Here is a 15,000-nt window from a genome sequence, read left to right on the forward strand (position 1 = left end):
AGTAAAGCAGTAGTGGGCAGTCAGTACTCAAACATGGAGAGGGTGGAGAGGCAGACAGACTAAGCAGAGAAGTCTATCTCTCTTCTTCCCTTTAGTGAAGCATTGAACAGTTCAATGGCCCTGGGGACAAATGACTTCCTCAGCCTTTCAGTTGTGCATGGCAGTGAGCGAAGTCTCCAGCTGATCAAGCTCTTTTGCTTTTTAATAGTGCTGTAGAGTGGATGACATTCATTGTCCAAGATGTTGATCAGTTTGTTCAGGGTCCTTTTGTCAGATATTTGATGCACTCCAGTTCAGCTCCCACTACAGAGCCAGCTTTCCTTACCAGCCTGTCAAGTTGCCCAGCATCCTTCTTCTTTGTGCTTCCTCCCCAGCATACCACTGCATAGAAGAGGACGCTGGCAACAACAGACTTGTAGAACATCCTGAGGAGCTTGCTGGACACATTGAAGGACCGCAGCCTCCTCAGGAAGTATAGCCTGCTCTACCCTTTCTTGTACGTCAGTGTTGGCTGACCAGTCCATTTTATTGTCCAGGTGGAGACCCAGATACTTTTACTGTAGGTGCTTACCACCTCCACATTGACCCTATCAATGGAGACTGGTATCAGAGCGGGCTTAGACTTGCGGAAATCCACCACCATCTCCTTGGTCTTTGAAGTGTTGAGTTGAAGGTGATTGAGTTTGCACCATTGCACAAAGTCCTCCACCAGGCTCCTGTACTCCTCCTCTTGCTCGTCCCTGATACACCCCACAATTGCAGTGTCATCAGAAAACTTCTGCATGTGGCATGACTAGGTGTTGTAGCGGAAGTCAGATGTGTACAGGGTGAACAGGACTGGAGAGAGCACAGTTCCCTGTGTACTACTACTACTACTACTACTACTAATAATAATATTAATCCTTAATAGGAGAAAAAATAATAGGGCTTTGCACCTTCAATTCAGGCCACAGCCTGTCCCTCCAGTGATTGGGCCCTAAATAGACCTAACATGCCCTTAACTGCCCGATACCTCAGAAATTCCAAACTCTCAGATGTCTCATAGGCTATTAATCACAGGGTTATATCCACAGTGACTTTGAAATCATCACTTATTTCATTGTTATACAATCCTTTGTTTTATTCAATGAAGCAAATAATGCAATATATCTCAAATCTAGTTGTATCTAGTTTTGTAATTAAATATATAATTTAATTACTTTAGATACTTTATTGACGTATCTAAATATATTTCATATTTTAGAGTATGGATTCTTTTGGTGTTTTATCTTTTCGTTTTTCGTTTAACTCAATGTACTTACTTCTGGTGCTGATACTTTCTGAAAAGCCTAATATCTGGTATGCGTCTTAAAGATACATTGGTCACATAAGTAATTTATTTGAACAATTATGGTTAAACAGATTTTGCTACAGCTTAAGATATGACACATTTGTTTTGAGTCTAAGGTGCTCACAGTTTTGAGCTACATGTACATCCTGACATGTTGAAATATATAACAGTGTCTTGCATACATGTTGTAAGTGGCATAGTGTCATGCTGGCTATGGACTATACTACAATGTTGAGTCATGGTGATTATGATACTACTGTGCCTTTCAGAAGATTATTTTATAAATTGAGCAATCAGGGTACGAGAAACAGTTTTTCTCTGCTGCTTTAATGCCTCTGTACATTCACATTGTCAAAACAATCAACACACAGGCCTCAACGGAATCACTTTGGCCAAAATGGCACATTTTGTTTGCAAATGTCTCTAACACAGAAAATAAAATATAATTACAAAGGGTACAACAAAAAGAAAAACATTGTTTTCAATATGAGCAAGTTCAACTTTATTTTGCATTTTGCTATGTTTGTGTCATTTGTTGATACTTTACATAGTTAAAGTATGTGTAGAGGACAACAAACCCCATCCAAATCCCCTGCTGGGGCCTCACTCCAAACGTTTGGCTCGTAGTGTATCTGAAGCAAGTTCTTTTGGGTCTGAATGGGCTTTCCTGATTAGTTAAGTTGTGAAGAAAACTTTGCCATCAGTGGATAAAATAACTAACAAGACCAGAGTCAGAGATGCTCTTTTTAAACGGTCACCAAAATGTCTCTGCAGAGGTGTGCACAAATACATCCAAAACTATTTTGTTACAAACTACAAATACTGGCTCATGAAATGTAAAAAAATTAAATACAAAATACTGATGTGAAAAATGATTTCATTAAAATGCAAGTAGTCATTTGAAAATACAAAAATGCCCACACAATAATCATGGTATACTAACTAAACGTATCCCCAAAAGACAAGAAATTTTATTTTCTGATTGGCTGGCAGGGGGCTACTAATTCTGTACATTCGGGCTCCTATAAAGTAGGTACAAAACATCTGGTACAAAATGGTACATCTGGTACAAAAATGTAATCACCGTCCTATATCAATGTAAACAATGATTGAACTGACAACAAGCAGGCTTCACAACAGTGGAATTAACTGTAACAAAGCAAACTACCCACCATCATTTTCCGTAACCAATGAAAGTAGTACAACAAATTGAACAGGTCGGCCTCTTTTTAAACTAAACTGCATTTCGCTTTTTGCTATAAATGCATGCCTATTGCCTACAAACATGACTGGCAACATGGGGAACAGAATAACATCCTGTAAGGTGTCCCGATATACAGAATGAATTAACTCGGTGGAGAAAACTCCAGTCTGTTTCACATTGGGGAGGTCTTTGCCTCCGTCTCCTCCATTATTTCCGCATCAGGACACCTACATAAATAATCATGTCAAATTAATTAAGTGATTTTAATACTGTCCTGTAGTAAGAATGAACATCAGCTATTAGGTACTCAAGATCATGGGGTCAAAGGTGATGGTCATATGGGGTCCGTGTCCTAATGTTCTCCCACAGTATCTTTATCAAATTGTAGTCTTGTAACACTTGACACACCTAACAATTCAAGCTCTGAAGTTAGTTACTTTTTAAAATGAGCATAAACAAAGACATTTGGTTTATACCCCATGTTGACCCCATTTTTTCCGACTTCAGACATGTCCAGAGGGGATTACTCTAAATACAATCCTTCAAAGTATTTTGTTACAAACTACATTTGATTTTTTCCAACCCTGCAAAATACAAATGATATAGCATAGCCCAGTGCATATATGCTTATTCACATTGAGTTGTTGGGTAACAAGGGCAAGAAAGAACTTCTTGTGCCTTCTCTTTCACAATCAATGAAGGACAGTTTGGAGGTGTGGTTAAATGTTAAGTTCAACTCATAGTTATACAAAGTATCAAGAATTATGGTAACCAATCACCATGAACATTATGAGAATTTCCTTTTAAGGAAATGGAAGATATGTTGCTCACATCTTAGCAATTATGACAGGAAATAACAAAGACAAGAATAAGGGATAGTGACCATTGATATTTCCTGACCATCTAACCAGTTCCACAACTCTACAACTTCTTGAGGGTAAGCATAGCTCCAGATAACTCTACCGTCTAAGAGAAACTCTTTATATTATTTCTGGATGTTTTCCTTTGTGGCACACTACAACTGCTCTAAAAAACAAAGGCATATAGTACATGGCCTAAATTGGAGAAATAAACTATTTTTCAGGCTTAAGTTGTACTGGGTGGGATTCTTTGAAGCTCCATTTTCAGGCTTTGGAAAGGAAAAGAGGTCCCACTCCCTTTCTCTGAAACGTCTATGTTCAGGTATTACATGGGCTCTATTGCAGACCTCTGCTGTATGGATCTCTGTTTGGTACCCCTAAAGAGAGAGAGAGAGAGAGAGAGAGTCTGGGATATGCTTGCACTGAAACTAAACATTTCTTATTAACACGAATACAAATCGTATACTTAGAGCCTACAGATACAGCTGACTAGTGAATGTTAAAGACATAAACACAATCTGGGCTACACTGTACTTCCATAATGCTGTACTCTGTATCTGTTTACCGGTATTTACTTTCTATTGATGAATAGATGTTGAATTGTCTCTGTATTAAATGTGCTATACTTCCTTTTGTAGGTAACCTTTTGTACTTATTTGTGACACTTTAATGTCTTAAAACCTTACTGTCATTACGTTTTGTCTGGCTTTTTTGTAATGTAATCCAGTTCCATCATGTCAAATGCCCCCTCTTGCTTTGGCTAGCAGCATGATCAGCAGAGGCAGCTTCCTTCTCTCTGCTCTCCTTCTCTGCTGCGGAGGAGAAGTCCAAGGTATGCAGCCTTTTTTTACTAATAAAATCCATTATACAAATACAATACAATAAGTCTCAACAGATTTCTTTTGTGATTTTGACAAGTAACATTTACTTTTGGAGATACAGAGGGTTCAGAAGGTTGAAGGTTGACCTGCACGATCTCCATACTATAGGGAACAGTGTTTTGCCCCTATTACCAACATTTGTGGCATCTTTTCATTTTCAGAGTGTATTTGCCCTGAGGGATGGTCAAAGTATGAGAGCCACTGCTTTAACGTTGTCCAAGATGAAAAACCTTGGGCTGAAGCTGAGGTGTGTCCTACTGTTTTGCTTATTTTCTTGTCTTCTTTGATAGAGGAGATATGTAAGGTTGTCAGGGCAATGTTTCTGAAGACACATAATAAATTCCATGGTCTAAATGCTCACATGATGATACTTGAGTTATGCAAAAACAGCAATAGATGCTCATATTCTACTATCTTAAACAACCCGGGAATACTCTCTGTCCATTTACACATATACTGTATATATAACCTAAGCTTAACCTGTGAAGAAGCTTCCATAATTCTAAGACCTCATCATAACTCAAGTCAATTCCTCAGAGAGGTTTATGATGTTGTGAACCTTTTGTTTATCATCAATAAAACTTTGAACAATTGAACCTTCTTCTTGCAGAGTAACTGTGTGAGGATGGGAGGACACCTGGCCTCGGTACACAGCATACATGAGTCTTCTTTCATCGAGGATCTGATCAACAAACACATTCGCAACACCTGGGACACATGGATTGGAGGAACCGATGTTGCTAAGGTAAGCCAGAGCCATAGAAATATGGCTCTGAGGTAAGCTGCAATCTGTCGGCGGCAGTGGCACGAGAAGTGAAGGAGTTTTTCAGGAGTCGAACCGGAAGGATTCTGGCTACATCTCATTTCCCCCTGACCCTGTCAGAATGAGTGAATCCCAAACTGCTCTCTGTGTGCTGTGCAGGCATGTCCCCTTGCATGGCAGCAGGGTAGGAATTTCACGGCGGCCACGACGGCCATGCCTCTTGTGTTGGCCGTGAGGCCCGTTTGAAAATCAGAGGTTTACAGGCCATGGTGGCCTTGGTGCCCCCTTCTTTCAATATTCTGCTTTGCGTCCTACTAATAGCGATTTTTATTTAGCCTGTGGCCTGTCAAAATAATCTTAGCATTCACAGCGCAAATTAATTTAGTCTTTTACGCAGTGGAGAAAGTGACAGCGCAAGAAAGTGCGTCCAAATTCACCCATTCATCTCAGTTGAACTACTCGCGAAGTAGCCTATTCATCACACAGACATCACAAGTATCACATGAAAGAGCTTTTTCTCAGCTTTTAAACGATGTTAGATTGCGGAGTTGAACGGTTCGCGAGAAAAGTAGAATTCATCTCCCATCTAATATAATTCATTGATCTCCCAACCCATTCATCTCGGTGGAATACTTCACGAACCCTTCTTTTAACACACGACAAACCATATATCAGAATAAACAGCAGACCTTACCGAACACAAAGGTGTAAAGCAGTCCCCTGTACAGTTAGCCGTTCCAGAGTAATCCAGTTTTGAATTTGCAGTACATTTCGACATGCATGGATGTCTCCAAATTTGGGCTTTAAGAGTGTGTCCATGAGAGGACCAGGCGGGGGTGACACATGCTACGTCACCGATTTTGATGAAACTTTTTAAGGGTCCATCTAAAAACTCAAAAAGCCAAAATAGTACAAAATTTGAAACAACCCAGGGGGAGTTAGGCCCCCGTCCTTGTTTTAGGCCAAAAAACCTAAAAAAAAGGCCGAAAATTGCATAAAATGTTGACATCCCTCCTGCTGTCAGATTTAAACACAGCAAAGTAACAATCCATGCCATCAAAGGTCCATCCAAGGTTAGTTTAAAACTGGAGTTACAAGGCGTAAGGTGTGACTGGTGTCAGTCCAGGACTGCATGTATTCACTATGTCACATGCCTTTTGGCGAATACCCAAAAAATAGCAATATTCAGACCTGAATATCTCCCATGAGCAACCTCCTTTTTTCAAAATTCTTTCTGCACATGAAAGGGCCATCTGTGGACTTCATAAATCAAAAGAAAAATGCTCGGCCTTTTTATTATTTTTGTCGTTGTAACCGCCTAAATAGTGTGATCCAGCCAGTGATTTCAAATACATATCTATTTCAATGATTGGTTGAAACATAATGTTTAGGTAATTTATGGTGGACAAATGGAGATATATTATCATCAATCATGTCTACTGATTAGCTCAAAATGACATCATTGGGTGACATACACCAGTATACCCGTAGGTCCAATATTTGCAAATGTGATATCTCCAACATATCTCAGGGCTAGAAACAGTAACTTGGATTCAAATAATAACTTGTAACATTTTGGTATATCCCTTTGTGGTGGATAAATCTCAAAAAATCCCTGACATAATTTCATATGTGATACAAATATTCACTTTGACTCACAGATAACAAATATTTGAATCTGGTGGTCAAAGGTCGAGGTCAAGGACCTTGCATTCTTGAGAAAATTGTATATCATAAATGCCTGTAGGGATGTTTTTTTCAAATTTGGTACAAATATTCACTTGCACTTTTGTCTTCGTCATTCATCGGTGACCTCCAGAAGGCTCAACAGTGGTATCTGGCATCTCAGACCCAGCTCCCTCCACACTCATGATAGGTTGTCTACCAACCAATACCGACACATTTTTTGGTAATTTGTCTTCTTTGCTGTGGCCATTTATGATCCGATCAGCAACACAGCCAAGCAAACTGCAGTCCCTTGATGTGGGCACCCACAAATACCAACAAATTCTTCAGTTAATCATCTTTTTTGCTGTGGCCATTTATGATCCCATCAGCAACTATACAACAAACAAAACACCAACCCTTAATGAGGGCACCAAGAAGTACTACCAAAGTCTTTGGTCATTCCTCTTCTTTGCTCCCACAGTTTCTGATCCAATCAGCAACATAACCAGACCAACTGTAAGCCCTTGATGTGGGCACCCACAAATACCTACACATTCTACAGTCAATCCTCTTCATTGCTTTGGTGGTTTATTATCTGATCATTAACATACCCAGTCAAACCGCAAGCCTTTTGATGCAGACACCAACAAATAGCAACAAATATTTAGATACCAACTACCAACCAATGTCACAAATTCTTCAGTCATTCCTGTTTGTTGCTATGGCCATTTATGATCCGATCAGCAACATACCAACATACCAAGCAATATCATAAATTCTCCAGTCATTCCTCTTCATTACTGTGGACACTTATAATCTGATCAACAACATACACAGCCGACACGCAAGCCCTTGATGTAGGCACCAACAACTACCACTCCAGAAACACAGCAGCAGCGTCTCAGAGTCAATTCAGGTTACAACATGACCCCAAATAGCATGTGAGTGCCATAGCCATTGGCTTGCCTTTTCAGCAGCCTCCGATATTTGTTACAGCTCCTTTCAGTGACCGTCCTCAAAAAAAGTTTAACAGAAGTTTTGTGGCTGATTATATTTGTGAACTATTTCACTATTCACTAAAAAATATTTTTACAACTTGAACATGATATCCTGGAAACACTGAGTATTGTTATTATTGTTATTATCACATGATAATAACATTGTTATTTTTCATGTGATAAATGGTTTTAACATTGGAAAATGTTAATCTAGCTTGGCATTACTCCATTAGCACTGTTCCATTAGCCCAACACAGCAGACAGCGGTCATATGCAGGAATTAAAGTGGGAGGAACGCAGTTCCGCCACCTCGGATAATTTAATAATAAATATATTGTTTCATACCAACGATACAGCGCGATTATATTGTTAAAATAATTGGGGAGTTAATTTTCGTGTGTACAGAGGTGACCGAAATGCTATCAATTCTTGTCCAAAAAGTATTGCTACACCACGATACTCAATATGTTGTCCAACGGTGAGTCATTTTTCCCCGTTGCACCGACACTGGATTTTAAGGTTCCCCCACCTGCCAAATCCCACTTTAACCACTGGTCATGTGGCATGCAATGGAAACAGATTCACAAGTAATGTACATTATCATGTTTTCAATGTTTTAGACAGATTTCCTTGTGGGACCCTAACATGAAGCTAGGTGGTTATACCATATCAGAGTCTCTGCTTTAAAACAACTTGTAATAATAAGCAGATGTTTTTACGATGGATGGACATCGAGGTACAGTAGGCTACAAAACAAGTAAAGCCCAGGAGAGTACTGACTGACTTGCTATATACGAACACCCAATACCCATCCATAGTAATCATCATGTCCTTGTCCACGGGGTAATCATCATGTCCTTGTCCACGGGGGCAGCCGTGGCCTACTGGTTAGTGCTTTGGCCGAAGGGTTGCTGGTTCGAACCCCGACCAGTAGGAACGGCTGAAGTGCCCTTGAGCAAGACACCTAACCCCTCACTGCTCCCCGAGCGCCACTGTAGCAGGCAGCTCACTGCGTCGGGATTAGTGTGTGCTTCACCTCACTGTTATGTGTGTTCACTGTGTGCTGTGTGTGTGTTTCACTAATTCACGGATTGGGATAAATGCAGAGACCCAATTTCCCTCACGGGATCAAAAGAGTATATATACGTATATACTTGTTTGTAAAAATCTCCATTTTGGATGTCCACAGATCCAAGTAAACCAGCATTCTCTTTAGAAGGTTTTAAAAAAAAATATCTGTGTGGGCTAAAACACTGTTTATGTGTGGACGAAAGACCCAAACATAAAATATCTGGTTATGTGTGTACAGGGCCTAAGTTGTGCTAAATTTGAAATAACTCCCTCAATGTGTTTTCAGGATATTGTAAAAATACAGTAGGCCCATGTTGTTTTTTTGAGAGGTCACAGTAACATTGACCACTCAAATTTAATCAGTTCATCTTTGAGTGTAAGTGACTGTGTGTGCCGAATTTGAAAGAAAAAAAAAACTTCCATTCCTCACAAGAATGTGAGGTCACAATGACCCTGACCTATGACCTTTGACCATCAGATTCAAATTAATTTGTTATCTGTGAGTGAAAGGCCCTTTCCGAAACTAGCTACACTCTCTCCCTAGCCACTTGCACTCCTAACTAAGTGTTAAAGGAACACGTCAACATTTGGGGATCTTATTGTCTCTGCCAGAGTTCGATAAGATGATACATACCCTTCTCATCTGTGTGTGTGCAGTACCTCAGTCTGAAGCACCCACTGTTAGCATAGCTTATCATAGTTCATTGAGGTGAGCAGTTCCAACTAGCCTATAGCACCCAAAAGTGATAAAAGAACTCCAACATTTTCCCATTTACATGGAGAACTCGATTTAGCTGTAAGGGTGATTCCCACCTGAGTGCACACCGTAACTTAGGGGAGTTGGTAGGGATTGGTTTCAGAAAGGGCCAGTGTGAATGTTTGTATCACATTTGCAATTATGTCAGGGAGGTTTATTCACCACAATGGGATATACATAAGGTCACAGTGACCTTGACCTTCAAAATCTTAAAAGTTAAAAGTTATTATTTGATTCCAAGTGACTGTTTCTAGCCCAGAGATATGTTGAAGATATCACATTTGCAAAAATTAGACCTACGGGTATACTGGTGTATGTCACCCGATGATATCATTTTGAGCTACCTTAAGGAATATATTACACTCAGGACATTAAATGTAGCTTGGATTTGATCAGCAGACATGATTGATGATAATATATCTCTATTTGTCCACCATAAATGACCTAAGCATTATTTTCAACCAATCATTGAAGTAGATATGTATTTGAAATCACTGGCAGGATCACACTATTCAGGCGGTTACCACGAAAAAAATAATAAAAAGGCCGAGCATTGTTCTTTTGATTTATGAAGTCCACAGATGGCCCTTTCAGAAAGAATTTTGAAAAAAGGAGGTTGCTCATGGGAGATATTCAGGTCTGAATATTGCTATTTTTTGTGTATTCGCCAAAAAGCATGTGACATAGTGGACATGTGCAGTCCTGGACTGACACCAGTCACACCTTATGCATTGTAACTCCAGTTTTAAACTAACCTTGGATGAACCTTTGATGGCATGGATTGTTACTTTGCTGTGTTTAAATCTGACAGCAGGAGGGATGTCAACATTTTATGCAATTTTGGGCCTTTTTTTGAGGTTTTTTGCCCTAAAACAAGGAGGCGGTCCTAACTCCCCCTGGGTTGTTTCAAATTTTGTACTATTTTGGCTTTTTGAGTTTTTAGGTGGACCCTTCAAACTGTCCAAGTTTCATCAAAATCGGTGACGTAGCATGTGTCACCCCCGCCTGGTCCTCTCATGGACACACTCTTAAGTTTTACAATGTGTTTAAATTGTTCCACATGATTTCATAACGGGCCAAATACAAAATAAATGTTACAAATATCACGTAGATATTGGTAAATCAGAGGACAGCTGACTGAGTTTGTGAAAGTAGCCTTAGCCTAATGACCACAAAATGCTAAGCATGCAACTAGGCAGTTTGAGTTTCTTAAAGCTGAGCTGTGGTTAAATTGTTCAATACATGATTTTATAACAGGCCAAATATAAAATAAATGTTTATAGCCTAGATATCTGTAAATATTAGATGATGAGATGATTTACAGTTCTGTGTAATATGTCATGTTTCATGTTTTTGTAATGTTTCATACAGTGATGCAGGTCTACTGCAGTGAATAGGCTAAATAAAACTTTGATCATTTTTATAGCCTACTACTGTATAGTTAACTTTGACCTTGGTGCCCTGACATGTGGCCTTTGTGCCCCCCACCAAATATGCCCAACTGAAGGCCAAGTGGCCTTGCCCCCAGAATGGTGAAATTCCAAGCCTGCATGGCAGCCTTCGTATACGTGTCAATGGGGGAATGTGAGGTTATAATTGTGAAGTGCTTTGAGTACTGAGAGGAAGAGCATATAAATGCAGCCCATTTACCAATCTAATGACCATAGTACTAAATAATAGCACAAGATGAAGGCTATATAAACGCAGAACAAACACAGAATGATGTATGCCCAGTTTAAAACACTGCAGAAGCAGATACCTATTTAGGTTGAAATGGTGTGTCTCTTTCTCAGGAGGGTGTGTGGGTTTGGAGTGATGGGTCCAGGTTTGACTACACTCACTGGTACGCTGGTGAGCCTAACAATTATGGTGTTGGCCAGCATTGTTTACATATGCATAAAGGTACCATTCCTAATGTTCATTTACTCTGTTTCTGCTTGTCTGAAAACTTCCTGTGGATCTTGATTCCCTAATTTTATGTCTCATATCAACACTTTTACTATAGTACACTATACATGTCATTCGCATATTAGCAGTCCAAAAATTTCACTATGTAGTTTTGTCTTGCTGGTAGGATTGACGAAGATCTCTGTTTTTTCTCAGGGAAGTGGGATGATTATGGTTGTGAGTACGGTCATCCATCAGTCTGTTCATCAGCGTGTTCCATGAAAGTGTCGTTTCCACGTAAGTATTTTCTTTTCCCTGCCATTCCTGTGTTTAAAATATGTTTTATTCATGTTTTCTATGAGTTGTTATTTGATTCAGTATTTAACATTAGTTCAATTCCACTAAAGTGTAATTCCAGCAGAAATAAAAAATAACTCATAAGTTATAGTTACTGTTCACTTATTATAACAGAGTTACAGAGAGTAATGTGGGGAACAGAGTACTGGCCATAAGAACCATTTGTGGCATCTTTTCATTTTTAGAGTGTCTGAAGACTTGCCCTGGGGGCTGGTCAGAGTTTGGGAGCCGCTGCTTTCAGTTTGTTCACACTGTAACAACTTGGGCTGAAGCTGAGGTGTGTCCTACCCTGTCACATTAAAGACATTCCAGTTTGTTAACGTAACTTGTATTCACCCTTTTAGTACCACGTGAATTGCTTATCAATCAACGAGAGGGCTGTACAATTCCTTTAATGACATCTACAATAAGAGTATCCTGACCAATGAAAAGGAATTCAGCGTAAAGCGCCAACGCCCGCCTTCTCCTCCTCTCCTCCTACCCAAACGTTGACCCCAGCCCCCCAAGTAGAGGATGCAACATTATTGACCCTTTCAGTACCACATTAATTGTATTGCATATCAATCATAGCACTGTTGTGAGTTGTATAACTGACTAAATGATATCCACAAAATATATCCTGTCTTGACTAGTAGTACACCCACAAGTGTTCTGATCATGAAGGATGTGACCAAACACAAATTAGCACATTGAGACTTGTTAACAGGACATGGTAGTCATACTTACCCTATCAACCATATCAGTGTAACCAATATGTCTAGATATGAACCCCTCCAAAATAGTGGTGTATCATCAATAAAACTTCAATTGAGACTTCTTCTTGCAGCGTAACTGTGTGAGGATGGGAGGGCACCTGGCCTCGGTACACAGCAAAGATGAATTCTTATTCATCCAGGATCTGATCCATAGACTCACTGCCCCTAGCGACGCACCATACACGTGGATCGGAGGGACCGATGCTGCTCAGGTCACAGCTGCACATTGAATTCTACAATAATGACACATGACAACACAAAATGACGACATGCAACTTAATTAACAATGCATGGCCAGTTTAAAACAATACTTTAATGTTCAAAATGTTACCTACAGTATTTTGGTTTCTCTTTCTCAGGAGGATGTGTGGGTTTGGAGTGACGGGTCCAGGTTTGACTACACTCACTGGCATTCTGCTCAGCCTGACAATTATTATGGTGTTGAGAATTGTGCACATATAACTGGAGGTACAGTTCCTAATCTTATTTGACTAATCTACTGTATTTACTAATCTACTATACTAATATTCCTGTTGGAATGAAAACCTTGAATCCATTTTTATCCAGAGAGACTTACTAACTACAGTCAGAACTAACTATAGGGGCAGTCCCCTGGAGCAGCTCAGGGTTAAGTATAGGCTGAATACTGTGAATAGACTCCCAGGTAGGGATTACAAACCATTTCAAAACAGTCTCCTGTTCTGATTTTTTCACAAAGCACAGCTTTACTGTACAGCACTCTATTCCTGTCATTCCCATATAGCTGTCCAGGCTATTCACGGTGTAGTCTTGTCATGTTGACTTTCTTTTCCCCCCTCAGATTCGTGGAATGATATCAGTTGTGAGTCTGGGTATCCATTAGTGTGTTCCATGGGCTGAGGGGTTGCTGAAATAAATTATTCCATTTCAAGATCAAAAGCAAGCTCCCACTGAAAGATATTGTTATTTCCAGAAATGTAGTTACTATGATTTTACCTGTTTTAAAATTACATAAAAATGCTGTTCTTGCTATCTTAATAATAAGTAAAAATAATCTTAGCATTGCATTTTCAATTCAGTTTTATTTTTTAATACCTTTTTTGAAATCAGTAGCACAGTATACATATAATGTATTTTTACAATACAATATGGCAATGTTAAAATAAAAATAAATACAATTAAAGTTCTACCATACAAAAATAAAGAATTCACAATTATTTCATCTTATAGTAGGTCTATTCAAACAATACCACAAGAATAAATTCACATTTGTTATAACAAACATTTAACCAAGACTTTATAAAGTGCTACTGGCTAAAAGGACATTGCAAGTCTAACTTCTTTTCTTACTTCTTCTTAACATTATAGGAACAGCTTTGAAACATAAGATAAACAAGTATTAGATTTTCAAACATTCAATTTGCATAAGAGTGAACAGAACATACTAGGACAGCATATCACTATTGAACAACATACTGCTTAGGCTATACCTGACCTGACATTTGACACAGAATATAGACTTTTATATTTCCCAGTGTCTGAACCTACAACTTTTGTTTAAAGGAATACAGTGCATCAACTACATTGACAAACAAACAATAGAGACCATGATCATCCCTTCTTCAGAGGTAACATCTCAAACACATTCAATGTTTACATTTCACAGCATACACATATTTTGTTTTCTCTTCTTAAGATTTATGTTTTTCTTTACATTGCAATACCGGCATCATCATTGTTATTGCACTATTGTTAACATGAATTCACTCAATGCCCCATATGAGACAATGAGGACTGATATACCACAAGAACTACCCTTCACACACACACACACACACACACACACACAGTACATAAATAGCTTCTGTATAATCTTTATAATCACTATTGCTATCATACAGTATAGATCACTACCCTTATTTTGTCTTAGTACATCTTTTACATTCAGCAACTTTTTTCTCATCCTATCGCTTCTCCGCGGAAAAAACGAATATGCAACTTTCTGAACCCGGACCGGGCAAATCCGGATGTGACTCAGCGGAAGTATCCAATTGCGCCACGAAAATGTAGTCAGATTGTAGTTTCTAAGAAGACTGCAAAACGGACGCCGACTTGCTACCGAAGGGGGAGCTATGTCGTGAAAAATGTGAGCCCAAATCCGGCGAAAACCCAGAAACAGCGAAGGAATAACCAGACCTGCATAGGGCTTCTTTAATAGTCTGGGTTGCTCCTTTTATTTTGCCTTTTTTTAAATATGAATCAATGTTGCACAGCACCACACAACTCAAAGCAGGAAGTCTCATTATTTTTGTACAATAAAGTGCATACGCCCCTTCAAAATTACTCATCAACTTTCATCTTTGGCTGCTTAAAATTTTTTTTATGTAATAGATAATGCTCCACTGCACATCAGGGACCTCAGGGTTTCTTTATTGACTTCTTATCTAAGCTCTCTCATATATAGTTGCTTTTTTTCACCACCTTCTCTCT

General features: G+C 39.2%; 1 protein-coding gene across 2 annotated transcripts; it reads left to right on the top strand.

Moving 5' to 3' along the window:
- Positions 1-3,640: 3,640 nt before the first annotated feature.
- Positions 3,641-13,674, top strand: LOC143138584 (C-type mannose receptor 2-like). 2 transcript variants are annotated; one of them, XM_076299021.1, is made up of 10 exons: positions 3,641-3,681; positions 4,162-4,226; positions 4,437-4,522; positions 4,886-5,020; positions 11,326-11,434; positions 11,636-11,716; positions 11,962-12,053; positions 12,603-12,743; positions 12,891-12,999; positions 13,352-13,674. In XM_076299021.1, exons 2-10 carry the CDS (start codon positions 4,163-4,165, stop codon positions 13,408-13,410), a joined length of 876 nt encoding a protein of 291 aa, XP_076155136.1. In that variant the 5' UTR covers positions 3,641-3,681; position 4,162; the 3' UTR covers positions 13,411-13,674. The 2 variants fall into 2 exon arrangements, with proteins under 2 accessions (XP_076155136.1, XP_076155135.1); XM_076299020.1 differs by lacking the exon at positions 3,641-3,681 and having other exon boundaries at positions 4,126-4,226.
- The last annotated feature ends 1,326 nt before the right edge of the window (positions 13,675-15,000 follow it).

The sequence above is a fragment of the Alosa pseudoharengus genome, unplaced genomic scaffold (genome assembly GCF_046254945.1).
Source record: "Alosa pseudoharengus isolate Yale_2024_CS ecotype anadromous, Long Island Sound unplaced genomic scaffold, YU_APseudo_1.1 YU_APseudo_1.1_scf_21, whole genome shotgun sequence".
NCBI lineage: Eukaryota > Metazoa > Chordata > Actinopteri > Clupeiformes > Clupeidae > Alosa > Alosa pseudoharengus.